The sequence below is a fragment of the Garra rufa genome, chromosome 14, assembly GCF_049309525.1.
Source record: "Garra rufa chromosome 14, GarRuf1.0, whole genome shotgun sequence".
Taxonomy (NCBI): Eukaryota; Metazoa; Chordata; class Actinopteri; order Cypriniformes; family Cyprinidae; genus Garra; species Garra rufa.
The window spans coordinates 11948576-11968152 of record NC_133374.1 but is presented as its reverse complement, the minus strand read 5'-3'; the positions used below and the strand labels follow the sequence as shown (position 1 = coordinate 11968152).

The following is a 19577-nucleotide window of genomic DNA, read 5'->3' as shown; positions in this document are numbered from 1 at the left end:
GCAAAAAATCTATTTTTTCAAATATACACTACCAGTCAAAAGTTTTTGAACAGTAAGATTTTTAATGTTCTGTTCCAAAAGTAATGTCTTCTGTTATTTGATCTAAATTACAGCGAAACAGTAAATTTAAACAGTAAAAAAACTGTTTTCTATTTGAATATATTTTAAAATGTAATTTATTTCTGTGATTTCAAAGCTGAATTTTTAGCATCATTACTCCAGTCACATGATCCTTCAGAAATCAATCATTGAGTTGCTGCTCAAAAAACATTTATTACTATTTTTATGTTAAAAACAGGCGAGTTACATTTTTTCAGGTTTCTTTGATGAATAGAAAGTTCAGAAGAACAGCATTTATCTGAAGTAGGAATTTTTTGTAACATTATAAATGCCTTTATCATCAATTTTGACCAATTTAAATTATCCTTGCTGAATAAAAGCATTAATGAATAACTGAAAATGTAGCTTTGATCACAGGAATAAAATTACATTTAAAGAAAATATTTAAATAGAAAAGAGTTATTTGAAATAGTAAAAATATTTCAGAATTTTAGTTTTTGCTGTACTTTGGATCAAATAAATGCAGGCTTGGTGACTTTTTTAAAAAACATTAAAAATCATACTGTTCAAAAACTTTTGACTGGTAGTGTATATTTTGAATATATTTCAAAATCTACAAAACATTGCCAAAAAATATATTTGCTAAAATATTTTTCAAAATATATTTATGTGAATATATTTTCTATCAACACATTTTTGGCCATTTTTTTTATACATCTAAAAAATATTTTAAATGCATAAATATATTTTTCAGTCCAAGAAGGTCACATTTGAAGAAAAACTTGATATATTAAAATAAATGTGAGCAAGGAACATAAAAAACTGCAATATTGCAATATATAAAATAATAAACATTATTAATTTATTATAAATCTACTTTTGATATCTAGAAGGACATCCACATTTATATTTATACTAAATGTAGGCTACTGAAATGTATTTTCTTGCCCCTGGAATAATTTAGAAATATATGTTGGTGTGCAAAGATTGAAACTACAGTAAAATAAGCTTAATGTTTTTGCTTTTAAATCCTCCTTCCATTGTAAATGCCTCATTTCCATTTTTTTTTTTTTTTTAAGAAATTGAGGGACAAGTCAATATGAAATCATTATTTATGCTATTCAGAAGGTTTGATTAATGCACAAGTACGTAATATTTTCTGACATCATTGGTTTCTATTGTGTGAAAGCACCACGCTCAATGACAACAGATTTTCATTTCCTAATGCAATACAGTTTAAAAGTTTTGGGTGAGTGTGATTTTTTTAGGGGAAAGAAATTCATATACAGTATTTATTCAACAAGGATGCATTCAAATGTTTAAAAGTCACAGTAAAGATGTTTATAATGTTACCAAAGATTTGTAATGTATTAGGTTTCCACAAAATTATTGTATTAAGTATTTTTAATCAAATAAATGCAGCCTTGGTGAGGAAACATTTTAAAAAATCATAACCCCAAACGTTTGAATGGTAGTGTAGTTAGAGAAGAGAGTGGTTTCATATATAAATACAGTTCAAAATAATGTGTGCTTTTATAACTCAGTTAGGAAGTTATCAAAAGTGAAGAGGGTAAGGAATGTCAGAAGTCAAAAACGTATCGACTTCAAAATAAAGTACATAAACTACAGACGCAACTTTACTTTGCCTTCTTGAGATTTCTCTTTCCTGGACTCATTTGTACAGCAGGGGCAGACGGCTGTTGTGGCAGTTGTTTCGGCTTAGTTTGCCCTCACCCTGGTAGAGGTTGGAAGAATTGGAGAAGGACGCAGGAAGGGACTGTTTGTCCGTTGTGGGGGAGTAGCTGGGGGGTTCAGCCTGAGACGACGGGACACTGTGGTTCTGGTTCTGATTCTGGACGGACGGGCGTCTGCGAGAACGCAGGGCCTGACGTTCTGCCAGCTGATTCCGCAGCTCCGTCACTCTTTCTTCCTTCTGTACAAAAATAAAAATATTAGTATTTATATTTTACATTCTGCTAAACTTCTTCATTTTTGTTCCACAGAAGAAAGTCACACCGTTTGGAATCACATGAGGGTGAGTAAATGATTTTCCATTTTTGGGAGAACTATTCTTTCGACATTTCCTTCAGTCAAAAGTTTTTGAACAGTAAGATTTTTAATGTTTTTTAAAGAAGTCTCTTCTACTCACCAAGCCTGCATTTATTTGATCCAAAGTACAGCAAAAACAGTAAAAAAAAATAATTATTATTTTTACTATTTAAAGTAACTGCTTTGTTTTCGAATACATTTTTAAATATAATTTATTCCTGTGATTTCAAAACTGAATTTTTAGCATCATTACTCCAGTCTTCTGTGTCACATGATCCTTCAGAAATCATTCTAATTTTCTGATTTGCTGCTCAAATAGCATTTATTATTATTATTATTATTATTATTATTATTATTATGTTGAAAACAGCTGAGTAGAATTTTTTTAGGTTTTAAAATTTATATAAAGAAAATTTGACAGCATAATACTGTGATTGACCAGAAAATAATTAACAGTAAATAAATAAAAAACGCAACTAAAATAAAAATGAAATAAAACTAAATTACAACAAAATAATAATAATATCCAAAAAAGAATAAAAATGACAAAAGCACATAACTAAATTATTTAAAAAATAAACTAAAATTAAAAATTAAGAAAATATAAAATACTAAAAATGACTACAAAATAAGCTAAAATTAAAAACTGGGAAAATATAAAATAATAAAAATGACTACAAAATAAACTAAAATTAAAAACTGGGAAAATATAAAATAATAAAAATGACTACAAAATAAACTAAAATTAAAAACTGGGAAAATATAAAATACTAGAAATGACAACAAAATAAACTAAAATTAAAAACTGGGAAAATATAAAATACTAGAAATGACAAAAAAATAAACTAAAATTAAAAAATTAGGAAAATATAAAAGAATAAAAATGACTACAAAATAAACTAAAATTAAAAACTGGGAAAATATAAAAGAATAAAAATGACTACAAAATAAACTAAAATTAAAAACTGGGAAAATATAAAAGAATAAAAATTTATACAAAATAAACTAGAATTAAAAACTGGGAAAATATATAAAATACTACAAATGACAACAAAATAAACTAAAATTAAAAACTGGGAAAATATAAAAGAATAAAAATTAATACAAAATAAACTAAAATTAAAAACTGGGAAAATATAAAAGAATAAAAATTAATAAAAAATAAACTAAAATTAAAAACTGGGAAAATATAAAAGAATACAAAAAACTACAAAATAAACTAAAATTAAAAACTGGGAAAATATAAAATACTAACAATTACTACAAAATAAACTAAAATTAAAAACTGGGAAAATATAAAATACTAACAATTACTACAAAATAAACTAAAATGAAAAACTGGGAAAATATAAAATAATAAAAATGACTACAAAATAAACTAGAATTAAAAACTGGGAAAACATAAAATACTACAAATGGCAACAAAATAAACTAAAATTAAAAATTTTGAAAATATAAAAGAATAAAAATTAATACAAAATAAACTAAAATTAAAAACTGGGAAAATATAAAAGAATAAAAATGACTACAAAATAAACTAAAATTAAAAACTGGGAAAATATAAAATAATAAAAATGACTACAAAATAAACTAAAATTAAAAACTGGGAAAATATAAAATACTAACAATTACTACAAAATAAACTAAAATTAAAAACTGGGAAAATATAAAATAATAAAAATTACTACAAAATGAACTAAAATTAAAATGATGAACAGATAGTTCAGAACAACAGCATTTATCTGAAATAGAAATCTTTTCAACATTATAAATGTCTTTATCGACATTTTTGATCAATTTAAATCATCCTTGCTAATTAAAAGTATTAATTTCTATCATTTCTTTCCTTAAAAATATATATATATATATATATACTGACTCCAAGCTTTTGAATGGTATAGTGTATGTTAAAAAATAATAATAATAACAAAAACTGTTTCTTGAACAGCAAATCAGCATATAAGAATGATTTCTGAAGGATCATGTGACACTGAAGACTGGATTAATGATGAAAATGTAGCTTTGATCACAGGAATAAATTACATTTTATCATATATTCAAATAGAAATCAGTTATTTTAAATAGTAAAAATATTTCACAATATTACTGCTTTTGCTGTATTTTGAATCAAATGAATGCAGGCTTGGTGAAGAGAAGAGACTTCTTTGAAAAACTAAGAAATAAAAAATCTTAGTAGTGCATTTCCTCATATATATATATATATATATATATACAGTATAAAGCATATTCTGGCCTCAATGAATGAAAAACTCAGAAGGTCAAACGACAAGGACGAGTATGATATCATTTCAATGATTTATACCACACTTCTGGGATCCGTTAATGTGTTAATCCGTTATAGTGTTAATTAAGACGCAAGCTGTGTGCACATGAGGAGAAGAGGAAGTGACGGATGGAGGGAGAGAAAAGGAGCACGTGCCTCTCGAATGATCTTCTGGAGTTCCCTGTTTTCACGCTCCAGCTGTCTTGACTTCTCCTCGTCGTTGTTGTTGGTGGACGAGCCGGTTTTCAGCGTGTCCTGCTGCTCCGACTGCCACTCGCCACGAGTGATCAAACGCCGGATCTGCAGAAACCACCGTTAAAATCTATGAGACGCCGCAGGGAACGTTCACTGAATTTATGAAATGTCAGTGAAATCAATAGTTCATATGGGTGATGTTGTGCAGGAGAGGACGGGTAATAAGTAAGGGAACATTTACAGCCAGCCAGTTGCGAAATCAATCACTCTGAAGGGTTTATTCTGCGATAAAGATATGCTTTCGTACATTAACAGGCTCATTACACAGCTACATAGCTCATAAATTCATAATTTAAGATATTTATGATTTAAGTTTAACATATGGGAGAAAAAAAAACATTTTTAATAATTGTAAATTAAAGTGGAAATAAAATAAAATAGACATTTTACATGAAAAACTTCAATTAAAATTAGTCATATTGCTTGGCTACTAACTGAAATATTTTGAAGCACTAAAATGATTAACTGGAAATAAATAAAAACTGCAACTGTAATAGAAATGGCAAAACTAAATCACACCTATATTTAAAAAAAAGACAAAAGTACATAACTAAATATAAACTATATTCATATAAAGAAAATTTGACAGGATAATACTATGACTGACTAAAAATAATTAACTGTAAAAAAAAAAAACACTGCAGCTGAAATAAAAATGACATAACTAAATAATTAAAAATAATAATATACAAAAAAAGAATAAAATGACAAAACCACATAACTAAATTATTTTGAAAAATAAAATTAAAATTAAAAATTAGGAAAATATAAGATAATAAAATTACTACAAAATAAACTCAAATTAAAAGTGGAAACTGAAAAAACGCTTATTAATTTTTTTATATATATATTTGTATATTTAGAAGGCAATATATAAACTAAATTTATATTAAGAAAATTTGACAGCATAATACTGTGCCTGACCAGAAAATAATTAACTGTAAATAAATAAAAACTGCAACTAAAATAAAAATGACAAAACTAAATTACAACAAAATAATAATACTAATATCCAAAAAATAATAAAATTGACAAAAGCACATAACTAAATTATAAAAAATTTAAAATAAAAAAATAAAATAAAAAATTACCACAAATTATACTAAAATTAAGTTGAACTGGGAAAAAAAACCATGAACTCAATATTCAATATTTGTATATTTATAATATTCTGTTTCATGTGTTATTTAGAGTTCAACAAGCATTGTATAAACAACATTTATATTAAAAAAAATTGACACCATAATACTGCGATTGACCAGAAAATAATTCACTGTAAATAAATAAAAACTGCAACTGAAAAAAAATGACATAAAACTAAATAACATCTAAATAATAATAATAATCTAAAAAATGATCAAAATGACAAAAGCACATAACTAAATTATTAAAAAATAAACTAAAATTGAAAACTAGGAAAATATAACAATAAAATTACTACAAAATAAACTAAAAGTGGAAACTGAAAAAAAAAGAAATCCTAATGTTATAATTGACCAGAAAATAATTAACTGTAAATAAATAAAAACTGCAACTGAAATAAATAAACAATAATAATATACATGAAATAATAAAATTAAAAACGGGTAAAATATAAGATAATACAATTACTACAAAATAATCTCAAATTAAAAGTGGAAACGGAAAATTAAAAAAACACTTATTCAATATTTGTATATTTATAATATACAACAAGCATTATATACACCAAATTTATAAAAAGAAAATCGGACAGCATAATACTGCGATTCACCAGAAAATAATTAACTGTAAATAATAAAACATGCCATAAAACAAAATTATATAATAATAATATTACAAAACAATCACAAAATTATTAAAAAATAAACTAAAATTAAAAGTGGAAACTGAAAAAAGAAAACACTAATTCAATATTCAATATTTGTATAATATTCTGTTTCTCATTACATTTACAGTTCAACAGCCATTGTATAAACTAAATTTATATAAAGAAAATTAAACAACATAATACTGTGATTGACCAGTCAGAATCAAGCATTTGCCAGCACCGTGTAAAAATAAAAACTATTAAAGGTTAAAAAAAAAAATTCTCTAAGATAAAGATCCCTCTGAGGAAACACTATATCGAGATCGAAACGTAAACCCAATGCACTTATGCAGTAACAAAAAAAACGAAACTTTACAAAGGGAAAGAACCGAAATCAGACAAAATAGGAAATCGGTGTCTACCATAAAGTCAAACCAGAGTAAATGTGGAAGTGATGTAAACCTGGGAATTATTTAAAGTCCATGTAAAGCAAAATTAAATGTGTGTTCTGAGTTCATCACACCACAGAAAAATGTGTTATTAACCACCCACCCAAATTTGAATGATAAAAAAAAAACACCAAGTAAATAAAATAAGGTATCAAAATCTGCTGTCTGCACTGACATCATGCCCACTCACAGGAAACCTGCTGCCTCTTCTCAACATCCTGAATGGGTAATAATGCATTAATGTGACAAAGGCATAGCTAGCTAGCAAACTGTAGGCTGTAGTAACTAACGGTAATGGCAGTAACTTCCAATTGAGCGGATGAACCACCGATGCTAATGCGCTCTAGGTATTATAGAGTAAGTGTTAGTGGAGGGCCCAAGCTTGATTTCAGGGCCACTCAAAAATCCTGAACACAAAAATGGTGAAAATACGTTTCTAACATTTATAATGTGTTTTGAAACAATTCTATGAATTGCCTTTATGGACTTGAAGTGTTTGTACCTTGGGCACAAAGAGCACCACGAGGGTGATGTAGACAGAGAAGATGATGGCCAAAGAGGCGAATGCAAATGAAGCGTCCTGCTGAGAGGAGAGGATCATGGTCACTGGAGCAGTAATCATGCACAGCACCTGGAAACAGAATAAAAAGAGAATAATGTGAAAATACAACTGTGAAGACATAAAAGAAAACAGATCAGTAGGACTCACTGGCTGTCATTTTAAATTAAATTAAATTGAATTAAATTAACAGTTCTCCCAAAAAAGAAAATCCTGTCATTACTCATCCTCATGTCGTTCCAAACCCGTAAGACATTTGTTAATTTTTGGAACACAAATTAAGATATTTTTTTATGAAATCCGAGAGCTTTCTGAATCTGCATAGACAGCGATGCAACTGACATGTTCAAGGCCCAGAAAGGTAGAAAGGACATTGTTAAAAAAGTCCATGAGACATCAGTGGTTCAACCGTAATTTTATGCAGCTATGAAAATACGTTTTGTGCACACAAAAAACAATCATGACATTACCATGACACATAAAATTACGGTTCAACCACAGTTGTCTATATACTAAGATAATTTAATGATGTCTTTGATGGCATTGCTGTCTATGCAGGTTCATCAAAAAAATCTTAATTTGTGTTCAGAAGATGAACAAAGGTCTTATGGGTTTGGAACGACATGAGGGTGAGTAATTAATGACAGAATTTTTATTTTTGGGTGAACTGTCCATTTAAAGTTAGAAATGCTTAAACTGAAATAAGTTTAAGTTGATGCACTAAAAATAATAACTGGAAACAATAAAAAACTGAAGCTGACATAAAAATAAATGAAAGCTAATTAATAATATATATTAAAAAAAACAATAATAGTGAGAAAAGCACAAAAGAGACAATAATGTTAATAATGTAAATATATAAATGATTTCGTTTTTTAATCAGATCTTTAAATCTCCCTGTCTGTCAGAAAGAGAAAAGAAAACCTGATTTTATAAAATCAGATTTCATGTGTTTGCCCATTCAGACAAAAACAAAAAGATTCAGTCTAATACGTAAGAAAAAAAAATTAAAACAAGACGTTTATGTACCAAGCTATCATCACCACTAGATGGCGTAAATTAACTGAAAGAAAAAATGTATTTGCAGAACAGAAACAGTGCCATGAATGAGAACTGAGAAATAAAGATAGTGAAAAGAAAAGAAAGAAGCACGAGAGAAACAAAAAAGAGAGAGAGAGAGAGAGAGAACTGTTGATGAAAAAGAGAGGTGATTTTGTTGAAACACTTGCAGAGAGATGAACATCTTATACTCTGAGTGGAGATGTCATATCTGGCGAACATTGTGGAAAAATAACTGGTATTTACCTTCAACAGCCTAGAATGACTCTACAGAGAGATAACTCTGAGCAATGAACCGGCTGTCACGACCGTCCAGATTCAAAACAACATTCACAGCACCATAAGTCTATTTCCTCTCTGACCTCAACAGCACTGGAGCGATATGAGCTATTCTGTGCTATTCTACCAGTCACGAAACATCAGCTGATGGAAAGCAAACTGTCTGAGAGCTCAACAAAAATAGATTTTTTTCTTGCCGTACGTAGATAAGGTTTGTACTTTCCCCGGTGATGTTTTTACCGACTCGTTTCTGAATCTTGCATCACTGTAAAAACAGACAGTAAATCCTTTGTTTCTGATCAACCCAACAGCCCTCAAGTAGCGTCAAAGCGAGCATGTTATTCCTGACACATGGCAGAAACATGGTGCCGTTCCGGGACTTAATCTGATCTTATGTAAAATAGCTGTAAAATAGGACTGACGTAAAGCGTTTGCGTTACCATTGAAGTGTTACTTGTTTCCTCATTAGGATGTTTTAGTCTGAGTTTGAGCAAATGGGTGCAATTATGCAAATCATCCTGCGAAGCACTTGGAGTTATTGCCAGAATCAAACTGTTTGCAAGCAGTTGAGCAATTCAGAGCGAAGCACAAAACGCCAGTAATCAACACCTCATTCAAAAGCTGTGCTAAAAAAGGGCCCAAACAAGGCGAACATGTTGTTGTTGACAAAAATAATTAACACTTAACATTAGCATTACGTCAATGCCTATTATTTTGTTTTGACAGTTGAGTCTTTATTTTATAGATATCGTATATATATACATATTATAATATTATATTATATTCATGGGTTTTCTTCTTCTTCCTCCACTCTGGGAGTCTATGGCATCCCATAGAACAGCTTATGGGAAAGTTATGAAATTTGGCACAAAAATAGAGGGTAGTCTCAATATTAACCACAGCAAATTTGGAGTCTCTCAAACTCTCTAGCGCCACCAACAGGCCAAATTCGCAATCATGTTTCTGCTAGTAACTTTTTGCTAGTAAAAAGTCATTAAATGCTTTTTGCTATACCAAAGCGTTTTCGTAAAGCGCAGTAACGAATTTGACAAAATGTGCACAAAAATGAAAATTAGGCTATATCTTCGCAACACTTTAGCGGATTCAGACTAAGCTTAGTATGTGTTATACCAAGCAAGACCTGAGGGCACACGAGAGGTTTCGGCACACTGACACCTACTGGTCAAAAGATATAAACATATGACATTTTTGTTTATATTTTTTGAACAGTTTGACCAAAAATCATAAGAGTGATCTTGTTATATTTGGAGTAGCATACTGAATCAAATTATACCACATTTTCCAAGTCAGCCATTTGAGCTTGGATCATTTAGATTTTATGATTTAATGTATTATGAATCTTCTAGTATCACTTGCGAGAAAGTTCTGAAATTTGGCACACAGATTGAGGACAGTCTCATCATTAACCACAGCAAATTTGGAGTCTCTAACTCAAACTCTCTAGCGCCACCAACAGGCCAAATTCGCAATCATGTTTCTGCTAGTGACTTTTTGCTAGTAAAAAGCCATCAAATGCTTTTTGCTATACCAAAGCGTTTTCGTAAAGGGCAGTAACGAATTTGACAAAATGTGCACAAAAATGAAAATTAGGCTATATCTTCACAGCACTTTAGCGGATTCAGACCAAGCTTAGTATGTGTTATACCAAGCAAGACCTGAGGGCACATGAGAAGTTTCGGCACACTGCCACCTACTGGTCAAAAGATGTAAACATATGACATTTTTGTTTGTATTTTTTGAACAGTTTGACCAAAAATCATAAGAGTGGTCTTGTTATATTTGGAGTAGCATACTGAATCAAATTATACCACATTTTCCAAGTCAGCCATTTGAGCTTGGATCATTTAGATTTTATGATTTAATGTATTATGAATCTTCTAGTATCCCTTGCGAGAAAGTTCTGAAATTTGGCACACGGATTGAGGACAGTCTCATCATTAACCACAGCAAATTTGGAGTCTCTAACTCAAACTCTCTAGCGCCACCAACAGGCCAAATTCGCAATCATGTTTCTGCTAGTGACTTTTTGCTAGTAAAAAGCCATCAAATGCTTTTTGCTATACCAAAGCGTTTTCGTAAAGGGCAGTAACGAATTTGACAAAATGTGCACAAAAATGAAAATTAGGCTATATCTTCGCAACACTTTAGCGGATTCAGACCAAGCTTAGTATGTGTTATACCAAGCAAGACCTGAGGGCACATGAGCGGTTTCGGCACACTGCCACCTACTGGTCAAAAGATGTAAACATATGACATTTTTGTTTATATTTTTTGAACAGTTTGACCAAAAATCATAAGAGTGGTCTTGTTATATTTGGAGTAGCATACTGAATCAAATTATACCACATTTTCCAAGTCAAGCCATTTGAGCTTGGATCATTTAGATTTTATGATTTAATGTATTATGAATCTTTTAGTATCACTTGCGAGAAAGTTCTGAAATTTGGCACACGGATTGAGGACAGTCTCATCATTAACCACAGCAAATTTGGAGCAAATTTGGAGTCTCTAACTCAAACTCTCTAGCCACCAACAGGCCAAATTCGCAATCATGTTTCTGCTAGTGACTTTTTGCTGGTAAAAAGCCATCAAATGCTTTTTGCTATACCAAAGCGTTTTCGTAAAGGGCAGTAACGAATTTGACAAAATGTGCACAAAAATGAAAATTAGGCTATATCTTCACAGCACTTTAGCGGATTCAGACCAAGCTTAGTATGTGTTATACCAAGCAAAACCTGAGGGCACATGAGAAGTTTCGGCACACTGCCACCTACTGGTCAAAAGATGTAAACATATGACATTTTTGTTTGTATTTTTTGAACAGTTTGACCAAAAATCATAAGAGTGGTCTTGTTATATTTGGAGTAGCATACTGAATCAAATTATATCACATTTTCCAAGTCAGCCATTTTGAGCGTAGACCATTTAGATTTTATGATTTAATGTATTTTGAATCTTATGAATCTTCTAGAATCGCTTGCGAGAAAGTTCTGAAATTTGCCACACGGATTGAGGACAGTCTCATCATTAACCACAGCAAATTTGGGGTCTCTAACTCAAACTATCTAGTGCCACCAACAGACCAAATCTGCACTTCTGTTTCTGCTAATAAGTTTTGAACTGTCTAAAAGCAAAATTCTTTTTTCTTCTGATTCTATGGCTCATAGTGAATTGAATTAAATATTTTTTTTTCTGAAACATCTGCTTTTTTAAACTTGTCCTATTTTGTCTTCATTTTACCAAAATTGGCTCAGATCATCTTTAGAGCATTCTGGCAATGTTATCAAAAGCTTTCTGATATACCAAACCATTTTTGCAAAGCACATTAATGAAGTTTGTGCCAAAAAGGACATGAGGCTATATTTCCGCAAAGCTTCAGTGGAATCTGACCAAACTTGTTATGTTATAATAACCATGACATGATGGCATATGAGTAGTTTCAGCACAGTGCCCGCTACTGGTCAAAAGATATGAAAATTTTACATTTTTGTTTATATTGTTTGGATTGGCCAAAAATCATAAGATTGGTCTCAATAGGTGCAAAATGGCATGCTGAATCAAATACTATCAAAAAGTTAGTCTTTTTGGACATCATCCAGTTTGAGTTTTGTAGTAACGTTTTGTATGAACAAATGTCTTTAAGAGGAGTCTCTTATCAAAACTCTTATTAAACTCTCCAGTGCCAACAAAAGGCCAAAATTGCACTCATGTTTCTGCTAATAACCTTTAAACCATAAGGTCTTATAGCAAAATTCTTTTTTCTTCTGATTCCTTAGCTCATAGTGAATTGAATGCAATTCAAAATGGCATGCCGAATCAAATACTAATTTTAGAATCTAATTTTAGAATCAAATTTTTATTTCTTAAGTTAGTCTTTTTGGACGTCATCCAGTTTGAGTCTCTTAGTAAAAATTTGTATGAACAAATGTCTTTAAGAGGAGTCTCCAACCCTGCTCATATAGAGCTACCATACTGCTTCCATACTGAGTTTCTAACTTAACCTCTCTAAAATTTCGTATGAACAAATGTCTTTAAGAGGAGTTTCCAACCCTGCTCCTGAAGAGCTACAATACTGAGTTCAGCTTAAACCTTGTTATGTTCACCAAGGCTGCATTTTTCTTATGAAAAATACAATAAAAATTGCAATATTGTAAAATATTATACAATTTAAAATGTTATTACTGGTATATTTTAAAATGTAATTTTTCCCTGTGATGCAAAGCTGAATTTACTCCAGAAATCATCCCTAACATGTTGATTTCCTGAAGAAATATTTCATTAATTATTATCAATGTTTGAAAACAGCTGTGCTGCTTAATATTTTTGTGAAAACTGTTAAACATTTTTTTCAGGACTCTTTAAATATTTTGTAACATTGTACAGTACATGTTATTACTGCTATTTTTATTCAATTTAATGCTTCCTTGGTGAAGTATTCATTTCTTTAAAAAAAAGTGATTTGATTAACTTTGCGACTTCATTTTTTGTCTTTTGTCATTTCTCATGGGCAAACTGCTTATCCTACTTCTACAGTGTAGACAGCATTTGAAGTGAGAGGGGGTGGCAAGTAAAACACTGGAAGCTGCTTGGCAAAAGTCACCTGCTGAGTCACAATTCATTTTTAAGGAGATGGACGAGAAACACAACACCACCCCAGACACTGCTACAGCCCCGGGGCGACAGTGTATACTGCTTATGCAGTTTCACAATTAACTCAGCCTTTTTGTCATTTATTTATACAGGAGCCACTACTGTGGCTGTTAAACTTCTGAGAAAGATATAATAACTATATACAGTAGTTTTGGCTGGAAGGGTACAGTATTCTTAATATACATATGATATATAGCTATAAATATGAGATGAAACAGTCAAATGTGTTTTTCCCAGCTGTCAGCTACGGTTAGGCTACATTATGAGGACATTATGTGTGAATATAGAAATAGCCAGCAGTCAGACTTACAGATACATTGTAGATGGCCATGCCGACTGCTCTATGGTCATTAATCTTCTCCGTGGAAATGGACTTAGTCTCGTAGGCCAGAAAGATTCCCAGCAGCAGCAGAAGTCCTTTGTAGCCGTACACCACACCTGAAGGGAGAAAGCATTACTTACAGTGTAGTGAGTGCTCTTAAAGAGCTGAGGCTGACTTTAGATAATGTCTCACATGGAAACAGTATGGTTTCTATTTCTGTGGTGCTTATATGTTATGTACGTGATGGTACAAAAAAAATGTGGTGGATGATTTTAAAATCATAAATAATACTACATTAAACACCATCTATACTAACATTTTCCAACATTTGGGATTGGCAAGATTTTTTTTTTTAGAGAAATTAATACTTTTATTTAGTAAAGATGCATTAAATTAATCAAAAGTGACAGGATAAGATTTAAAATGGTACAAAATATTTCAATTTCAAATAAATGCTGTTCTTTTGAACTTTAAATAATCATCAAAGTGTCACAGTTTCCACAAAGATATTAGGCACCACAACAGTTTTAAACCCTTATAATAATAATAATAAATGTTTATTTTGCACAAATCAGCATATTAGAATGATTTCTGAAGGAAATTACGTTTTAAAACATAGTAAATTAGAATTTTCACAATATTACAATTTTTACTGTATTTATGGTCAAACAAATGCCCAAAGCCCAAGGTTTTGAATGGTAGCCTATAAAACCTGAAAACATAGACATTGATGAATTAAAAATGCATTTTACCTGGAAAAATATATAAAAAGTGTATTTTATAATTTGCAATACTTTCAAGTTGGGTCTATCAGACTTTTTAAATTAAAAATTTAAAATCAGCACAAGTAAGCATTTTTTCTCCGTATTACAGTAATATAACCTAATGAAAATGGGCTCAACTGTCATAAAAAATCTTTCTGGTCCTAAGAAATTGAAATATGACCCAGTCATGTTTGTAAAGATAGATAATATCAGTCCTGTCTATGTGTCTATATCTATTTAAATACAAAAAATAATAAATAAAAAAGGATGAAAGGAAAAGGAAGTGAGAGAGAAGAGAGGGACTAATAAGTCACATTAGAGTTTAATCTCATCTTGAGTTCAGGGAAGGTTTTTTCTCTGTAATATTATCTTCCTGTACAGTGTGAGAGACTCAGGCTACGAGATCCAGACCTGGGCACTGACCCACAAAATTTAATTTTACACTGCGGCGCTCTGATAGGAAGTCAGAGCAAGAGGAGAAGTGTGAGACAGAGATAGTGAGAGAGAGAGAAAGAGCGAGAGAGGGAAAGAATGAGTTGTGAAACGGTGAGAGGAATACGAAATTAACTGGAAATAAAAACTACTGAGTACATACATTATTAATTTAAAATTCGGAGACAGATTGTTATCACTGAAGTGTACAGAGAAAAGCAACTGTAAAGATAATTAAACTGTTGGATGTATATAAATAAATAACATTAAAACAGACACAGGGTGTCAAACACAGTTAATTACAGCAAAAACAATGATGCTTATTTATTATCATTATGATATATTCATATTCTTGAGTTTCACAACAAAGTTTAAAAGATTGCGGATTAGGGTTTTTTAAATGAAAAATACTTGACTAAAAAGACTCTGGACAGGGTAAGTGAATGTTGGAAGCTTACCAAGCCACGTGTTCATCTTCTCTGAACTGCAGTGCTCGAGAAGAGGCTGAATCAACACATCTAGATCTTCTTTAGGAGCCTCTTTAGTGAACTTCTGCTTAGAGCGAGAAAACAAGAGAGTGAGCGAGAGCACTTTAAAGGACAGAGATTGAGGTCAATGCAGCAGAGCACTGCACTACACTACAATCCTTCACCATTAACACCTTCTTCCATGAGCTTGCTTGGCAGAAATTTCCAAGGCATCTCAGAGGAAACACATCATAAAAATCACAGTAACAACAAGAAAAAAAATAAAGTGTCACCACACCTCCACGGTTCTGTGCAGAGGGTCCATGATCTGCCAGATAAGCAGAGAGATAACATCAATAGCCAGCAGAACTGCAACGGTCGCATACAGCTTCCACGGCTCCAAATGCTGCGGCGGGATAACAAGACCATAATCGTTAGTCAATGACACACAGTTGCAAAATATCAAGACACTAACGAGAAATTTCTATACTGTAAAGGGGGGAATAAAAGTTACATTTATGCACGGTCACAGCAGTTCTAGACATTATTGGAGACTCTGCGTACAGTAATTTTTCCTGTGGAACACAGATGGAGTTTTACACGTATTTTGGACCGTCATTATTTCGACGACATCAAATGGTTGCACTTGGTGAGCTACAGGTGCTACCTTTTCTATTTTTACTCCAACACACCTCGGAAAGTAAAATACTGATACGATGCCACACTGAGCTTTTTTGGTTGCAATTTTCAAAGGGCAAAAAGAGAAGCAATGTAAGTCTTCATTGCTTTCTTAGCTATAGGAAGAGGAGAAAAGAATGGGCAGATGTTCCTCTATCTGCCTGTAGATGAAAAAAACATTCTAAAGACCAGCGTTTTTGTTCTCTCCACTTCAGCTTTAGTAGGCCACAGCTACTGAAAGAGCTTACAAACGGCAGAGACAAGAAACGCTAGATGCCAACCTGGCAGGACGTAAACATGTCAACGCTTGTCATGACGCCGCAGCCACTGAAGGAGTTTATCTGCAGGAATCTCGAGTGAAAACTATTTCAGGAGCTGTGGTCATCGTATCAGTATTTTTTTTTCCCGAATTGTGTTGCGGTAAAAATAGCTACAGGTAGGACCAGTAGCTCACCGAGTGCAACCGTTTCACGTCGTTGAAATAATGGTGCGCCCACAGTACAAAATACGTTTAAAACGTTGTCGATTTTTTAAATAACGTAAACCTAAATGGGTTTTCTACTACATATTTCAGCAAAACACATAATTTTAGGTCTTAGTTCCCTTTAAAAGAACAGGTTCAAAAAGTAATTTGCTACTGAACTGAATCATAAGAGTCATTTGTTCATGAATCAAACTACACTTCTCGGGTTGTATGCAGCTTATGAGAACAACTTAATAGAAAGATATGTTTTCTTGTCATTCTTTTATAGTCTCTTTACCACATCACATCCAATTCAGACTGCAAACCCACAAATTGGGTAAACATGATTACTTTTGCAGGCATTAGTGGAAAAGATTAAGCAGCATGGTGAAAAAGCTGACAAAAAGGCCAAAATGCTACAAAAACACCATATTACGATAACTATAATATGAGAAACAGATTTTCTAGCTTGCAAAAACATGTAGCAATGAAAATGATCAGTAAATAGTAACTTAAAGTGTTAGTTCACCCAAAAATGAAAATTAGCCCATGATTTACTCACCCTCAAGGCATCCTAGGTGTATTTGACTTTCTTTTTTCAGTCGAATCCAATCAGAGTAAAAACTGTCCTGGCTCTTCCGAGCTTTATAATGGCAGTGGGCCGGTGTTTCTGTTCAACAGTCCAAATAAGTCCAATAAAGTGCATCCATCTATAATAGAAAGTACTCCACACGGCTCCAGGAGGTGAATAAAGGCCTCCCTTAGCGAATCGATGCGTTTTTGTAAGAAAAAAATCCATATTTAAAACATAATAAATAATTTTCTCTAGCTTGTGCTAACTGTCGTAAAAGCCATTCCAGGTGGATGACATAGGAAGGATGCGTTGCGCATACGTAGCTGAGAAGCTACAAACATGGAAGAGGAGAAAGCAAAAACACAAACATTAGAAGTACAAAAGGAGGATTTGTAAAGAAAAATAATGATATAAGATGGTTTCAAAATAAGATGGTTTTCATTTGCTAAAGTAAGTAAACGTTGCTTTTTTTGCTCCTGTAAAGAAACGCTGGTTTTCGCAAGATCAGCGGCACATATGCAACACATACATCCTACGTCTTCTGCCCAGAACAGATTGCACTTATGACAGTTGGCGCAAGATAAAATGATTATTACATTTTAAATCTGGATAATTTTCTTACAAAAACGCATTGATTCGTTTTTCACCCCCCGAGATAATACTTGGATGCACTTTATTGGACTTCTTTTGGACTGTTGAACAGAAACACCCACCCACTGCCATTATAAACCTTCAAAGAGCTAGGACAATTTTTAATATAACTCCGATTGGATTTGACTGAAAGAAGAAAGTAATATACTCCTAGGATGCTTTGAGGGTGAGTAAATCGTTGGGTAATTTTCATTTTTGGGTGAACTAACCTTTTCGATTTTGGTCCGTATAACTATTGTATGAATTTAGAAGACTTGATATACAGCACATAAGTCATCTAAACTACTTTAAATGGTGATTTATTTTTTATCTTTTCTGAGTTTGAAAGTCATTGCATGACAAGAGCTTTATGATGTTTCTTCCAAAAGTTCTACTTTTACATTCCACTGGATAAAAAGTTTGAAAGTATGTAGATTTGGAACGAAACGAGTGTGAGTAAAACCGACAGAACTATTTTTTAAGAATCACCACGTTTGAGGTGCTGTTCTGAATAACACGTTTATTTTCCTGTCAAGGTAAATGACGGAATTGCTCTGACACCATAACAATTGTGTTTACTCCACTGCATGGTGGGTAACAGAAAAGCGGAATGCCAATCATCAGCAAACATGACGAAAGTCATGTGTTACAAATGTGGAGTTATTTTCAGTTGCCATTCCATCCATTAATCTGTGGCCGCAGGCTCCCTCCGGGCCATCAGACTAGGAAAACAGGATAGAACCGAGTTTCGCCGCACACTTTCTCCTCTCTCTCTCTCTCTGCCTTAATCGGCATGAAGGCGTCAAATGACCCGAGAGCCCCCTGTTTCTATCACATTCTGCCTGAGAGCCGAACTTTCTTCAAGTGCTGTCGAACCACTTAGGCAAATTGCCCCATTACGGACATCGGGAGAGTTGAAAGTCATCTCGATTCGTCGTGCAGAGCGCTTGAATAATAAAATCCCCCGAAGGTCGGATTTCCGTAAAAGAAGTTTAATGCTCATCCATATTCATACATATTCCATAGTTGGGGTAATCTGGTTGCCGTTTGATGAGGTCTTAGGGTTTCCCTAATGCCGTGTCTTATTGCTTTAGGACACAGGATCAGAGCGAACACACATGTCAAGATGCTAATAGTGTGTTTGTGTTGTGTAAGGAAGAAATGGACAGAACTTCTCGCAGCAAGAGTATGGGAGAGGAGGGGGGAGGTTTTTCTCTATTTCATGCTGGGAAACTTCATCTAACGCTGTGGAGTCAGCGGTGCAGGATTCTTTAATATGCAGCAGATAACAGTGAATTCGGCAGCGCTGCATAACGCGAGCACGCTGCTCGTCACATCTGCAGATTCTGCAAAATTATCTGAAAATAATTAAGGGGTTACTGAAAAATGCAAAGTCTTGTGCAACGTCTACAGCCCTGCCATCATTCTAATTAAACCAAATGTAATTTATTTGAAATTCATTACTCAGTTCTCTCAAAAAATGAAAATTCTGTCATCATTTACACATCCTTGTGTCATTCAAAACGTATTTAAATCACAAATTGCTAAGCAAATGTTAAGCAAAATTTATACACTGGCAGTTTTTGGAAAACAGTTATTATTGATAATTATTACAATGAGTAATTATCAAATTCTTAATTAACATGATATATTTGGAATATAATTCATGTTAATAATCAATACAATAAATAATTACTAAATTATTATTAATTAAATTAATAATTAATTATAATTATTAATTTTAAAATAATTGTAATTATTATAATACTTAATTTCTTATAAGCATTTTATAT

The 19577-nt window shown here is 32.2% G+C and overlaps 1 protein-coding gene across 1 annotated transcript in view; it reads right to left on the bottom strand.

Annotated features, from left to right (window-relative positions):
* Positions 1-1473: 1473 nt before the first annotated feature.
* The window catches only part of gabbr1a (gamma-aminobutyric acid (GABA) B receptor, 1a), a 70707-nt gene continuing 52603 nt past the window's right edge, over positions 1474-19577 (bottom strand). Inside the window, exons 13-18 of the mRNA XM_073817570.1 lie at positions 15738-15845; positions 15431-15524; positions 13765-13892; positions 7389-7517; positions 4550-4693; positions 1474-1993 (exon numbers count right to left, since the gene is read on the bottom strand). Of these exons, the coding sequence (XP_073673671.1) occupies positions 1733-1993; positions 4550-4693; positions 7389-7517; positions 13765-13892; positions 15431-15524; positions 15738-15845 (864 nt within the window). The 3' untranslated portion in view covers positions 1474-1732. The remainder of the gene's footprint in view (positions 1994-4549; positions 4694-7388; positions 7518-13764; positions 13893-15430; positions 15525-15737; positions 15846-19577) is intronic.